General features: G+C 45.9%; 1 protein-coding gene across 1 annotated transcript in view; it reads right to left on the reverse strand.

The window, feature by feature from the left end:
* LOC147441131 (Pseudouridine synthase family protein) overlaps positions 1-12,680 on the reverse strand; it is a 152,213-nt gene that overhangs the window by 121,423 nt on the left and 18,110 nt on the right. The window contains exons 3-4 of the mRNA XM_086482848.1: positions 2,559-2,764; positions 2,335-2,480 (exon numbers count right to left, since the gene is read on the reverse strand). Coding sequence (XP_086338974.1) covers positions 2,335-2,480; positions 2,559-2,764 — 352 coding nt within the window. The remainder of the gene's footprint in view (positions 1-2,334; positions 2,481-2,558; positions 2,765-12,680) is intronic.

The raw sequence follows: 12,680 nt of genomic DNA on the forward strand, positions 1-12,680 counted from the left end.
CCATTGCTAGCACCATTGGTGTTAAGCAAGGATGCCCACTCTCCCCGACACTCTTTGGGCTCTACATCGACGAGATCTCCGACTACATACTGCGAGCAGGGGGAGAGGGGAGCGACTTGGCAGGTACTCCGGTCCACATCATGTTATATGCTGATGATATTGTGTTGATTTCAGAGTCACCCGAGGGCTTGCAACGCCATCTTGAGGCCTTGGACGAATTCAGCACACACAGGGGGTTGACTGTGAACCTTGGCAAAACCAAGGTTATGATCTTTCACACATCCAGTGCAGTGAGGAGCGCTGCCACCTTCACAGCAGCAGGAGGAAAGGTTGATGTAGTCACCTCCTATGTCTACCTTGGCATCACATTCACCAGCCTACCAGGACCCTTCACTATGAGGCAGGCTGCTGCTGACAGGCTCACCCGAGGATATGCAGCTCTGGCCATGCTAGAGCGGAGATGCCACCAGGCACACTTTCAGGAACCCCGCACGAAGGGGTGGCTTTTCGACACCTTAGTCACCCCGGCCTTGATGTACTCGGCGGCAGTATGGGCACCAGGATTGACAGCTGACCAGTGGACACAGCTTGAGAGGCCACAGGTATGTATGATCTCACGCTTGCTCCGCAGCAAGAAGACAGTGCCACATGACATTATTAGAGCCGAGCTCGCCACACCACCCATGGTGGTAGAGGCACTATTCCAGACAGTCTGCTTCATCCAGAGGATGAGAGAGCTACCTCCTGACAGACTTACTCGTAGAGCATTTGAGGCAGCTATACAGCTATCAGAGAGTGGGCATGAGAGAGCATGGTACTCACAGGTCAGAGCATGGTTTGAGGGACACGGTCTTGACATGGAGAGCCTACCACCATTCCAGTACGACACCCACTCACCATATGTTCACCTCTCTCGCAGTGAGAGGAACTTGGTACTGAGACAGGATCTGTGGCAGCTATACACGAGGAGAGTCTGGGAGTCACCTGGCTTGGGGACGAGGATGTCAGATTACAGAGACCAGTTTCTCACCATATTGTCCGGGGGGTTCATACAGAGACCACGCTACATGGACACATATATGCCACATAGCTCACGGGTGGCGATTGGTCAGCTGAGAGTGGCTTCACACAGGTTAGAGATTGAGATCGGGAGACATACTGGTGTTCCCAGGGAGGAGCGCGTCTGCAGAGCCTGCACAGAGGAGGTGGAGAGTGAGGAGCACTTTGTATGTAGATGCAGAGCATACACTGAGATCAGAGGCAGGTATGAGGCCCTATTCAGAGGACAGCCCACTCTCCGAGAGATCATGGACTCTCGAGATCAGAGACAGCTCGGACGGTTCTTACTAGAGATACAGAGCCATCGGGACACACTACTACAGCCACACACAGCTACACAGACAGAGGGGAGACAGTCGCAGCTCACAGACTTCTTTCAGAGGATTACCGCCCCTCCCCCACCAGACACTCAGAGGGGAGTGACACTCCCACAGGCGGAGGTGAGCCGAGCTAGACGACGACCACGAGTCACAGGCTACAGGGGCGCGAGCTCCCACCACCGACAGATCGAGGAGATCCGAGCCCGGGAGCGCCGTGCCACTGAGGAGCGAGTGGCCCGCATGAGGGCCGACCCGACAGCTTTCATCCGGGCAGCCTTGGCACCAGACCCACCCATGTACCACATCTTACATCCCCCCATTAGTACAAGATGGAGCTAGATAGCTTCATGCATTCTAATGATTGTACTACCTTGAGCATATAGACATGCATATACCCCTAGAGATAGAGCTCCATCCCTCCTCAGATACCCCACTACCTACACTCATTTCAGTTTTGTATCAGTTTTTGTTTCATTTGTCTTTCCGATAGACGGATGACATACACACCATGTACATTTGATTTGTCTCATAGGCCGATTTCGGCCTGACATAGACGTTAAAAATCTTTCTTTCTTTCTTTCTTTCTTTCTTTCTCTCTCTCTCTCTCTCTCTCTCTCTCACACACACACACACACACACTCCTTAGATATAATATTAAAAATAGGCTATTTTAAATGTTTCAACAATTCTTATGCTAGTTATTCTGAAAATCTTCTATCAAAAATGTACAGTCTGAGAACATTGATTAAAACATTCTATTGCTTGTTCTACCCTTGGATGTCGTAATATTTAGTCAGCAATATGGCAATATGTTTCATTAGTTAATTGGTATATGTAATGCAATCTGTTTATCTGTCCATGAACTTTGCTGGTAGACACTTGGCAAAGGATTATGTCGCTATCTTTTCACATCATTCTTAACAAGCGACGGCAACTGCCATGTTAAAAGACTCACAGAAAGAGCAAACTTGGCCAGCTGCATGAACACCTTTGTCTGTGCGACCAGCAACCACTACCATCGCATCTGCACTCAAGCCCTCTGATTTTAAGGAGGCAACTCTCTTCCCATCACAATAATTTCCCAGGGCTTGTTCCAGTAAACTGCAAAGAATGAAAAGACATGAGTTAATACCTATACAAACAACTAAATGCTAAAAGAATCAAAATCGGATAGCTTACCCTTGGACTGTATGAAGCCCGGGCTGCCTTTGCCAGCCAGTGAAAGCACTTCCATCATAAGATACAACAATCTTAAAGGTTTTCCTGTCCCACTTTCCCCCTTTTAGAGTTTTCAGGGACACAATATGAGAGTCCTCCGATGGTGCAGTTGCATATACGGAGAGCATTTGATCCCTTTCAGAAACATCTCTTTGAGAATCTGCATCCTTTCAACCTAAAAGAATCAGCACTTTAAGAGCATCTTAAAACATCCTCTATGAGATAAGTAAAAACTGTTCATGCACATCAAACAAGAAATTTAGATTATGCCATTGAGTTCCTTCTGAAAGAGGCCCTGTAACCGGTCAGCATCAAGAGCCAATGTCACAAGTGTGATGACGTGGCATGGCCTAGGGCCAGTAAAGACTCCAGCCCAAACACCCTAAAAGAACCAATACAAAAACTGACACAGGCATCAGCGCAAAATCTGCAGCAATTTGCAGGCTGATGTGGTAGTCCGTACGCCCCAAAATTGGGGGAGCTTTTCGCCAGTGGCTTTTGGAGCAAACGAAAAGCATCTCAGGCGCCTAGTTTTAGGGGCCCCATGTAACCTATAAAAGAGTGCCTAGGGCTCTCTCTCTCTCTCTCTCGCAAATTAGCTTGGGAGCACTGCAGAGAGCAAACCCTCGGCCAATGTACTTTTGTGATCATCAATCAAGAAAGAAATATCGAAAGGGGCACAAGTCAAACAGAAGTAAACCTCCTTCCAAGGAATCGGGAGAGGACAATGGAAAATTTCCAACAGAAGATCTTGACAAAGCGGAGTAAAATCGTCAACTTCAGGTTGATACCTGTGCAAAGTGAATGATCAAGTATTCCAAGGACCCAAACTACACGAAGTATCTGAAGAATCATCCACTTATGAGGTTCACACCCGATAGTAGAAGGCCATCCACTCGCCTATCAAATCGGCCGGATCCTATTTGGCAGTTGTGGTATCATATTACATCTTATGGTGATTTGTTTATGTCTATTGGCCCTTGGGATTGTCCCCTAGCTGGAGAACTGTCACATGTGTCAATAGTACCTCTTATCTAGTTGAGGGAGTTGGTAACATTGTGCTTACTTCTGCAAGTGGTAGCTCTTTCACACTTGTAGATGCTTTATGTGTACCAAGATTAAGAAGAACCTTTTGTCTCTATTTGCACTAACAAAACCTGGTCTTATAGTCAAATTTCTAGATGATCTCATTTTTGGTGGTGCAATTATGATATTCAGTACTTTGTTTTACGGGAAAAATTAGCATGTGCAGTTTTTTATTCTAATGCTATTTCAAATACAAAACTTTGCCATGCATGTTTTGATCATTTGAATTTTCTGTGTGCTCTAGCAAAAACTGTTGACAAAACTCTTGAGCAAAAGATCAGTTATTGTGGTAGCACTCTAGGTGCGGTCTTAGTCGTGCTCTGAGACTTTGTATCATGTCACAGTCAACATATTGTGATTGCCCAGATTTTTCAAGCATGCGCAAACAACTTTTCGGAATGCGTCTAAACATAATAGACTTCTTTCCTAATCTTTGTGATATTCTTCCCATCATTGATATGGTTAGGGAGATAGTTGTTGAATACACACCAGAGGGCGTCGACTCCACGTTCAAGGCCTCATTTTCCGGGCAGAGCCCCACATTGACATGGATGAGTAGGGCACCCTTTTTGTCTCATATGCTAAGCCAACGCTTTGAAGGTCTAAAACACCTCTTTGACAAGATTTTGTAGCATATCTCATCATATGATGAAACACAAATTCAATCATTGACAAGGCCAGCACAGTCCACATATGCTTGTCTTTCCGTGGGCCCAAAGAGATCCAATTGCCAACAAAGGGAGGTCGGAGGATCCAATCCTTTCTACAGCACATAGGGTTTAAAAAGCAAACCCCTACCAACTAATAAAGTATGGCCGAGGGACCTAAACCCCTATCAAGCACTTCATAAAAAGGCTCATGTGGTTGGCTGGATCAACGCAATAGATGAAATGCATGTTGACGAGGCAAGATGGCCCGGAAAACGGAGGGACTTGCAAACATTGAAGGTCTAAAACACCTCTTTGATAGGCTTTTGCACCATATCTCATCATATGATGAGACATAAATTCAATCATGACAAGGCCAGTACAGTCCACATATGCTTGTCTTTGCACAGGCCCAAGGAGATCCAATCGCCAATGAAGGAGGTCGGAGGATCCGATCCTTTCTGCAGCACAAAGGGTTCGAAAAACTAGCCCCTACCAACTGATAAAGTATGTCCAAGGGACCTAAACGCATGTTGGCGTGGCAAGCTGGCCCGGAAAACAGAGGGACCTACTCACATGGCAAATTCATACGACAGCAAAGCCAGGGAAAATTTGTCTTAGTTTTTGAAGCTTGAGGCTTTTGAGTATTAGTGCTTTCGGTTCAAGATGCTTTTGGGGCTCTGCTTTTGGCATCCCTTGTACGCCTGTCACGAGGCTATCACAATCACTAACTTCTTTTGTTGGTTTTCCTTCCCTTGATTTTTATTTAATTTTTGGGACCTTCTTTTTGAAGTCACAAATGGCCCGTTGATTGCGTAAACGGATTTTATACACAATGCAATACATGAAGTGCAGACTCTACTAACTCGAATGATGACTATCACCGCGGTAACTCCTCAAGACAAGGCACCTCCGGGGTTGATTTGTTGCACCTTTGGATCCTTCCTGTGGGACTGCTTATGGCCACCAAGGGGCTGATTTGCACTCCGGATGTGAGAGGAATGAAGGGCTGAGAACGTAGATCTCACGAGGCTGATGATGGACGGCAATGGAGCACTCAATGCCGGTAAGGGAATGGCTGAGGGGAGGCTCAATGGGCTGCCAGAGTACCGAACCGCAACGGGATGATCGCGAAGGCAGTTTCTACCTGTTCTGTCGCTGGAAAATGGGCTGAAAACTGAGATCGCTGGCTAATCTGGCGGGAGCGGGCAGCTTGGAGCAAAAACACTGGCCTGATCTGCTGCAAACCCAAAGCACTAAGGCTGATTTGCGATGCTGAAAACGCTGGCTGATTTGGGAAGAAAACGCCAAGGCTAATCTGCTCTCCATGCTAGCGCCTCTTGCAATGAATAGAAATGCTAGGCAACTTGCTCCCTTTATAGGCAAGGGTAAGGGCTTATAAATCTGCAAAGGGTCAAGTATGACAAACTATCCACCAAACCGAACAAATAAATCATAAAAATGATTTATTAATAAATCAGGTCAAGGGGTTTCAGTTTGGGTGAAACTGTCGCCCATTTGTCCACCCGGGAATCCGATCAACGCGGGGAATGACTCGTTGGATTCCTCTAACGTAGAACTACATGCTCGTCATGCCAGATGCCCACCGTAGTGTAATAACATCTGTCAAAGCGCCTGTACAACCATTTATGTAAGAGGGTTCCAAAACTAGAAAACCTAATCTAATAGACTCGTCCGATCATGCACGTCCAGCGAACAGGCTCACAAAATTGCTGGCACTAATCCTCCTAGGATTCTAGACATTCCTATCTATGAAGAAGGGGAAAATGACTCTGGAAGTTGATGAAGCATGTCCATGTGGCACACAAAGCCATGTGCACATGACATCCCCTCCTGCTTAAGGTGAGGTACGGGCACCGATCTGCATGGCCTCCTTATATGAGACTAGCAAATTTGGATAGTGGATGAAAAAGTCCTTGTCAACCCAAGCATCTACATGTGTCCCTCGATCCTTGCTTGAGTTTAAGGAAATGCTACTTTGCTTCCTTTTTAATGCCAAATTGAAATGGAAGCATTCGAAAACGCTTCGACTTAGTGACAATGATCTCTGGTGGTACTTCTCCTTGAAAGTCCACCCTTGTGGCGGCAACTCGACAAGTCCACTTTGGAGACTCGTTGTGTCTCCTATAGACGCTCCAAAGGAACAGCCATGGGAGGTCTCGGCTTCCGGAATTCGACCATCCTCGTCTTGAGTGCCCTGAAATCCACACAAAACTGGAATGAGTTTGGTTTCTTACGAGCAAAGAGAACTGGTAACCCAAAAGACCATACCTTGGGAGGGCGAAGCCTCTTAAACAAGAAGTCACCTGGTTTTGGCTTCTCTTTATCCGGTTGAGAAAAAAGTTTACCTACATGTTCCATGTCATGCAATTGGTCGGATACAATGTCCATAGGTCGATGGGGATGGTGTGTAGAGGAATGATGATCCTGGGAAAGCACGGAATTGACCTTGAGAAACCCTTCACTATACTTGTGAGGAATCCCCAAGTTTCTAGATGTGGGGTTGACGTAGATGACAGTCGCTTGGGCTCCTCGACATAGCTCTCTATTTTCCTGGACATGAGAGATGAGAGGGAGAGAGGGAATACCGCTCTCGCCTCGCATGAGGACGGGCTGTGACACATTATCTTTGATGAGAAACATGAGCTTCTCCCAATCGATAATGGGTTGTAACCTGTTAATGCGCAAAATGATATCACATCCTGCAAGTTTAGAGACTACAAAACACGAGTAAATTGGGTTTGTTGAATGATCAACTTGACATCATCGCATTCTTGAAAGATCGCAACATCCATGCCTTCAGAAAACCCCTGCACGGGGAGGATGGGGATGGGAGAAGTCTGAAGACGTGCACGTTTCACAAGAGATTCACTTATGATGTCCAAACAACTTCTAGAATCAAAAAACACAATGACCCTTTGACCTAACATTTGATGAGTTCATCCACTTCGAAAGTCCCGTCCTGCTTAGCTTCTTGCTCTACCACACTCTTAGCATTCACCTAAGGGGTAGAGTTCGAAGTTGACGTAGTAGAGTTTTCCTTTTTAGATTCTTTCAAACGACGTTCCTTTTTCATGTGACCTACGACTGAACAATGGAAGCACCTACTGTCACCAGCGTGTGACTACTATCTATCCTTTTTGTTGATTTCTTTCTTATTATCTATTTACTTTCACTTTTTGGAAACACCCCTCGGGAAATCTAACTGCCCTGCATTGCATAGCTAGTGTGGAACTGTCCAGAGGGAGTCCAGGCCTGAGGGCAAGAGAGCACTAAGGTTGGACAAGGACTATGGTTAGCCAAGTGGGGTCATTGACTAGCCAAAGTGGAATCCTTTGCTACAGAGGCTACATTTCAGTTTTGGATGTGGCCGCAGTGTACAAAGAGGGTCGGATGACCTAGAAAGATACAATGGCAGCATCTCCTAAAATTTAGGGAACTGCTATTTTGGGACCTGAAAATGTCTTCGCGTCATTACGTGCAGTTTGACATGGGGATCATTTTGTTACTCTGTGGCCAAGTCAACAGAGGCTGCAGGTGAGATATTTTTAGACCCGAGGGTCTAAAGCGGGAAAATGCACAAATGAGTGACACTTGGCACTCTGAGGCCAGTTTACTACTTATAGAGAAGGCAAAAACGTGATTTATAGCTGGGAGGCTCATTTTGCAAGTCTCTGTCACAGGTTAAGAGCTATGGAGTGCTTGCTTTCCCTCTTATGCACAGTGCGGTGCCAGGAGTGATGCCCTGCACGCTACGCACTGCCCTCTCTCTCCCCTTTGGCAGTATGTTATGCCCCTCTAGTGGGCTCTTCATTTGACCAATGTACAGATGTGTGGGTTCATGCGCGATTGCCGAGGCAAGAGCCTCTTGCACAGGTACTGGATTAGCTAGCGGCTAATCCCCCCGCAGGTACAGGTGAATTCGGAGAGGTTTCACGCCAGAAATCTCGTCCGATTCAAAGGGCAAGTAGCCCTACAGGTGCGGGAGCTCGAGGACTTGCTAGGGATGCGACCGGCACGCGAAACGGAGCCCGAAACAGTGAATTACAACCTGCTGTGTATTTTTGCAGGTTTAGGGTTTTGGCCCTAAACGGACCCTAATACCCCCAGGAGGTTCGGGGACGCAAGGGGACCGCTGTACAGGCGATCTGGCGCATTTTCAGGGCTGAAAACAGAGAATTCAGCGTGCTGCAGATTCTCGCCAGGTTTTGCAAAGTGCCCGTATGCGTCGGGAAAGTCAGTCAATGCGTGGGAATACTGACCGTGAAGGGTTCTAGTACAGTTATGCTGCCGAAATCGGGCTGGAACAGTGGAAATTCAGCCGAAGTTTGTGCGGGGCAGCTTGTAGGGAACCACAGCGTTTGTTCCCTCTTTTGAACAATAAAGAAATACCGAAAGGGGCGCCTAAGTTAGGGGCCAATCTGGTGTCCGTCTACTCATACAGGTGCAATCTAGCAGCCTGTATCCCTCTCCCCTTTGTTGTGTCTTGAAAGTACAGGTAAAATAGACGACTAATAATGGGTGAAAGCTAAATCAAGGTTTAAAGTAAAGTCTACCGCCCTTTTTGGATCATACAGGCCGGTTACATGGTTCCATCGACGGGATTAAATCACTTTTTCCCATAGAAGTGAGCCTTGGTCAGTTTTGGGCTTGAAGACACAGGGGATCATAGACGAGACACAGGGAATTGTAATTATGGCTGACAGACCAGATGATGTGACTGAAGAGGTTTCCTCTTCACAGGGTCAACAGACACATGAAGTGGGTGAGTCGTCAAGACCACCACAGACAGATGACGATATATTCAGGACCCAGTTGGCTACTGCTGTGGCTATGTTCACACAAGTAATGCAGAATCCGAGGTTTTTAGCCTTTCTGCAACCTCCTGTTCCGTCTCAGCAAGTTGGGTCACTGGATCATATTCAAAAGCCTGTTAAGGCTCGAGCACAGGTGATTCATACCGCACAGTCAATGGAAACACCTGTACACTTGACGGAGAATATGCAGTCTCCACAACTTATGCCTAAGGTGCAAGAACAGGTGGCTGAGATGCCAGTCTTTCAAACTGTACCAGTTCAGCCCGCCATCTTTCAGCAGCCTATACCTGGTTCTAATGGGCAGGGAAGCAACCTACAGGCTATGCAACAGGTCTTCCCACCACCTTCAGTACACCCTGGCTATTTTGGAGGTAGCAAACACTGGCAATGGTTTGCTCAAGGGAGAAGATTGTGAATTTAACACTGGCGTCAAGGCAGGATCAGGCAAGAAAAATTCAGCCAAGAAGCACGTTCCCAATGAGGCTCCTAAAGGGACTCAGGAGTCAGCCAACGCAGGGAAAGATAAAACTACGGCTGAATCAGAAAAAGGACCAGCAAAGAAATGAAAAAGACGTTTTCCTCGCAAGTCAGAAGAGCAAAAGAAGGTCCTGAGGACAGAAAACAAATGCTTTATATGTGAGCAGCCTGGCCACATTGCTTACAACTGTCCTACAAAGAAAAGGCCAGCTGATTCTGATGACAAGGAAGACAAGAAAGGAAAGAAGCCCATGACTGGTCTAGTGCCAGATATGATGGGCGACAAGCCAAATTCAGATGCAAGTGAGCTTTGCAGAGCATGGGGAAAGGTCAGGGATCAAACAGTGCTTATCTTCTTTGATCCAGGTGCCAAAGCCAACTTCATTTCCCCAGAATTGGCTTCAAAGTTGGGAATCAGAGCTGAAGAGATGGGGTATACAGCAGAGGCAGGTTTGGCATGTCCTGGCCATACAGAGGCTGTGACGCCCATCATTGGAAAGTTGCGTCTACATATCCAGTCCTATGTAGATGCTGAAGAATTTTACATCATGCCACTGGACGGATGTGATGTGTTGTTAGGTATTCCTTGGTTGTTTCGTGTACAGGGAATCATGGATGCCTACAACAAAAAGATCACTGTACAGAGCAGGGGAAAGACTCACATTCTGGATGTAAAGCTTAAAGGGGAGTCTATTCCTACTGTATCAGCTTCTGCTATTACTTCTGTAATGAAAAAGCATCTTTCTGCGTACTTGGTTTTTGCACGTGAAGTGTCAGATTGTGATGAATCAAATTTATCTGTGCTAGATAAAGAAAGGTCAATGTTTTTACAACAGTATAGTGACTGTTTTTCCGATTCATTACCGTCTCAACTACCGCCAGAGAGACCCGAGGACCATGCAGGTCTATGAGAAAGAGTTACTGGCTGTGATTCATGCGCTCTTAAGTTGGAAACACTACCTGCTAGGTGCAGATTTCGTTGTCCAAACGGACCATCAGACCTTGCGATACTTCTTGACACAAACAAAGTTATCTGAGAAGCATATGCGATGGGCAAATATCTTGTCCATGTTCCATTTTCAGATTGTGCATGTGGAAGGCAAGAAGAACGTTGTGGCCGATGCCTTGTCAAGGAAGCCACAAATTTCAGCTGTGTCGATTCCTTATCATCATGAACTTGATGATATGAGAGAACAGTATGCAAATGATGAAGATTTTGCAAGGGTCTTCGAGCAACTAATGGATGGACAACGTCATGAACACTATCTTCTTAAAGACGGGTTCATGATGATGCATGGCAGATTGTGTGTCACAAAGCCATTGCGACGCAAAGTTATGGAAGAGAGTCATGTCCCACCGTATGCAGGGCATCGTGGTATCGATGCTACAGTTAAAGCGGTTGAGACATTCTTCTATTGGCCTACATTGAGAAGGGATGTGGATGCCTTTGTGCGAGAATGCCTAATATGCCAAAAGGTCAAGTTTGACAGGCAAAAGGCACCAGGGTTATTGCAACCACTACCTATTCCAGATAAACCATGGGAAAGTATTGCTATGGATTTTATCTTTGATCTTCCAAGAACGCAGACAGGAAATGATGGTATTTGGACCATTATTTGCAGATTCAGCAAACAGGCTCATTTTATTCCTGTCAGGAGGAAGATAAAGCCAGATCAGATGGCACGCTTGTTTATGAGCAATATTTTCAAGTATCATGGCATGCCACAGTCGATTATTAGCGACCGTGATCCACGCATGACTAGTTTGTTCTGGAAAGGCTTGTTTGAGAATATGGGTACCACGCTCAAATTCTCTTCGTCATTTCATCCTCAAACAGATGGGCAGTCAGAAGAGGCAAATTCTACTGTCCTAGATCTGCTGAAGTGCTATGTGTCAGAGCATAAAGGAAAGTGGGAGCAGTATTTGCCATTGGTGGAGTATGCATACAATAATACAGTGCATTCATCAACTGGCAAGGCACCTTTTGAGATAGTTGAAGGTGGCAAGAAAGTTCCTCCCATACTGCATACAAAGGACAAGATATTTGAAGCAGATAAGTATGTTCAAGACATGGATGCAATGTACAAGAAGGTCAAAGTGGCCTTAGAAAGGACTCAGGCAAAGCAAAAGAAAGCAGCTGATCGTCACCGTCGTGAAGTGGTATATTCACTTGGTGATTGGGTGCTTCTACGGTTTGAAAAGGCAAGGTTAAAGAAGATGAAGGGCAAGGAAAGACTCTTTCCAAAGCTCAGCATGCGTTACTATGGGCCTTTTCAAGTATGCGACATAATCAGTGATGTTGCATATAGGCTGAAATTGCCTGACAGTTGGAAGATTCACAATGCGTTTCATGTGAGTCTTCTCAGACCCTATGTGGGTGATGTGCTAGAAGATATGCCAGCTGAAGATCAGCCGGAAGTCGAGGAACTTGACGAGATCTTGGTCCCTGAACAGATTTTGGCACACAAAGAAAGGAAAGTGAAAGGCAAGGTTGCTAGGCGTTACTTGGTAAAGTTCAGAAACTATCCACCAATGGATGCTAAGTGGATGGAAGAAGGTGAACTTGCAGAGTCACCAACTGTGTTATCACTTTACCTGGAAGCCTTCGATTTGCAACCTACCTTGACCCCTTGAGTTTCAAAGCTAAATGGATTGTCAGTGTGACAATGGCTTTTGAAACAAATGATGTACATGGTATTTAAAGTGAGCTCAAATCAAATACCTGTTACATGAATGTTAGAGCTGTACAGATTGTCAGTTTGGCAATTGCTCTTATGGAATGTCCAAAAGTTTGGTTAGTGCTATAGAAGTGAGTATTTCTTGTCAGTCTGTCAAGGATACAGTGATTGCTTCTATTAAAGAGTACATGTGTAACTGCATTCTTAAACTGTCGGTTTGGGTATGCTCGAAAGTGTTACGGGATCCAACGTGTACTATAAGACAGTGGCAAAATGTGCAGCTACCATTTTGTCATTGGAAAGTTAGTGACTCAAAGCAATGGCAGAGTGCGAAGCTACCACTATGTCATTGGGACA

The sequence above is a fragment of the Adiantum capillus-veneris genome, chromosome 15, assembly GCF_014529385.1.
Source record: "Adiantum capillus-veneris isolate H3 chromosome 15, ASM1452938v2, whole genome shotgun sequence".
NCBI lineage: Eukaryota > Viridiplantae > Streptophyta > Polypodiopsida > Polypodiales > Pteridaceae > Adiantum > Adiantum capillus-veneris.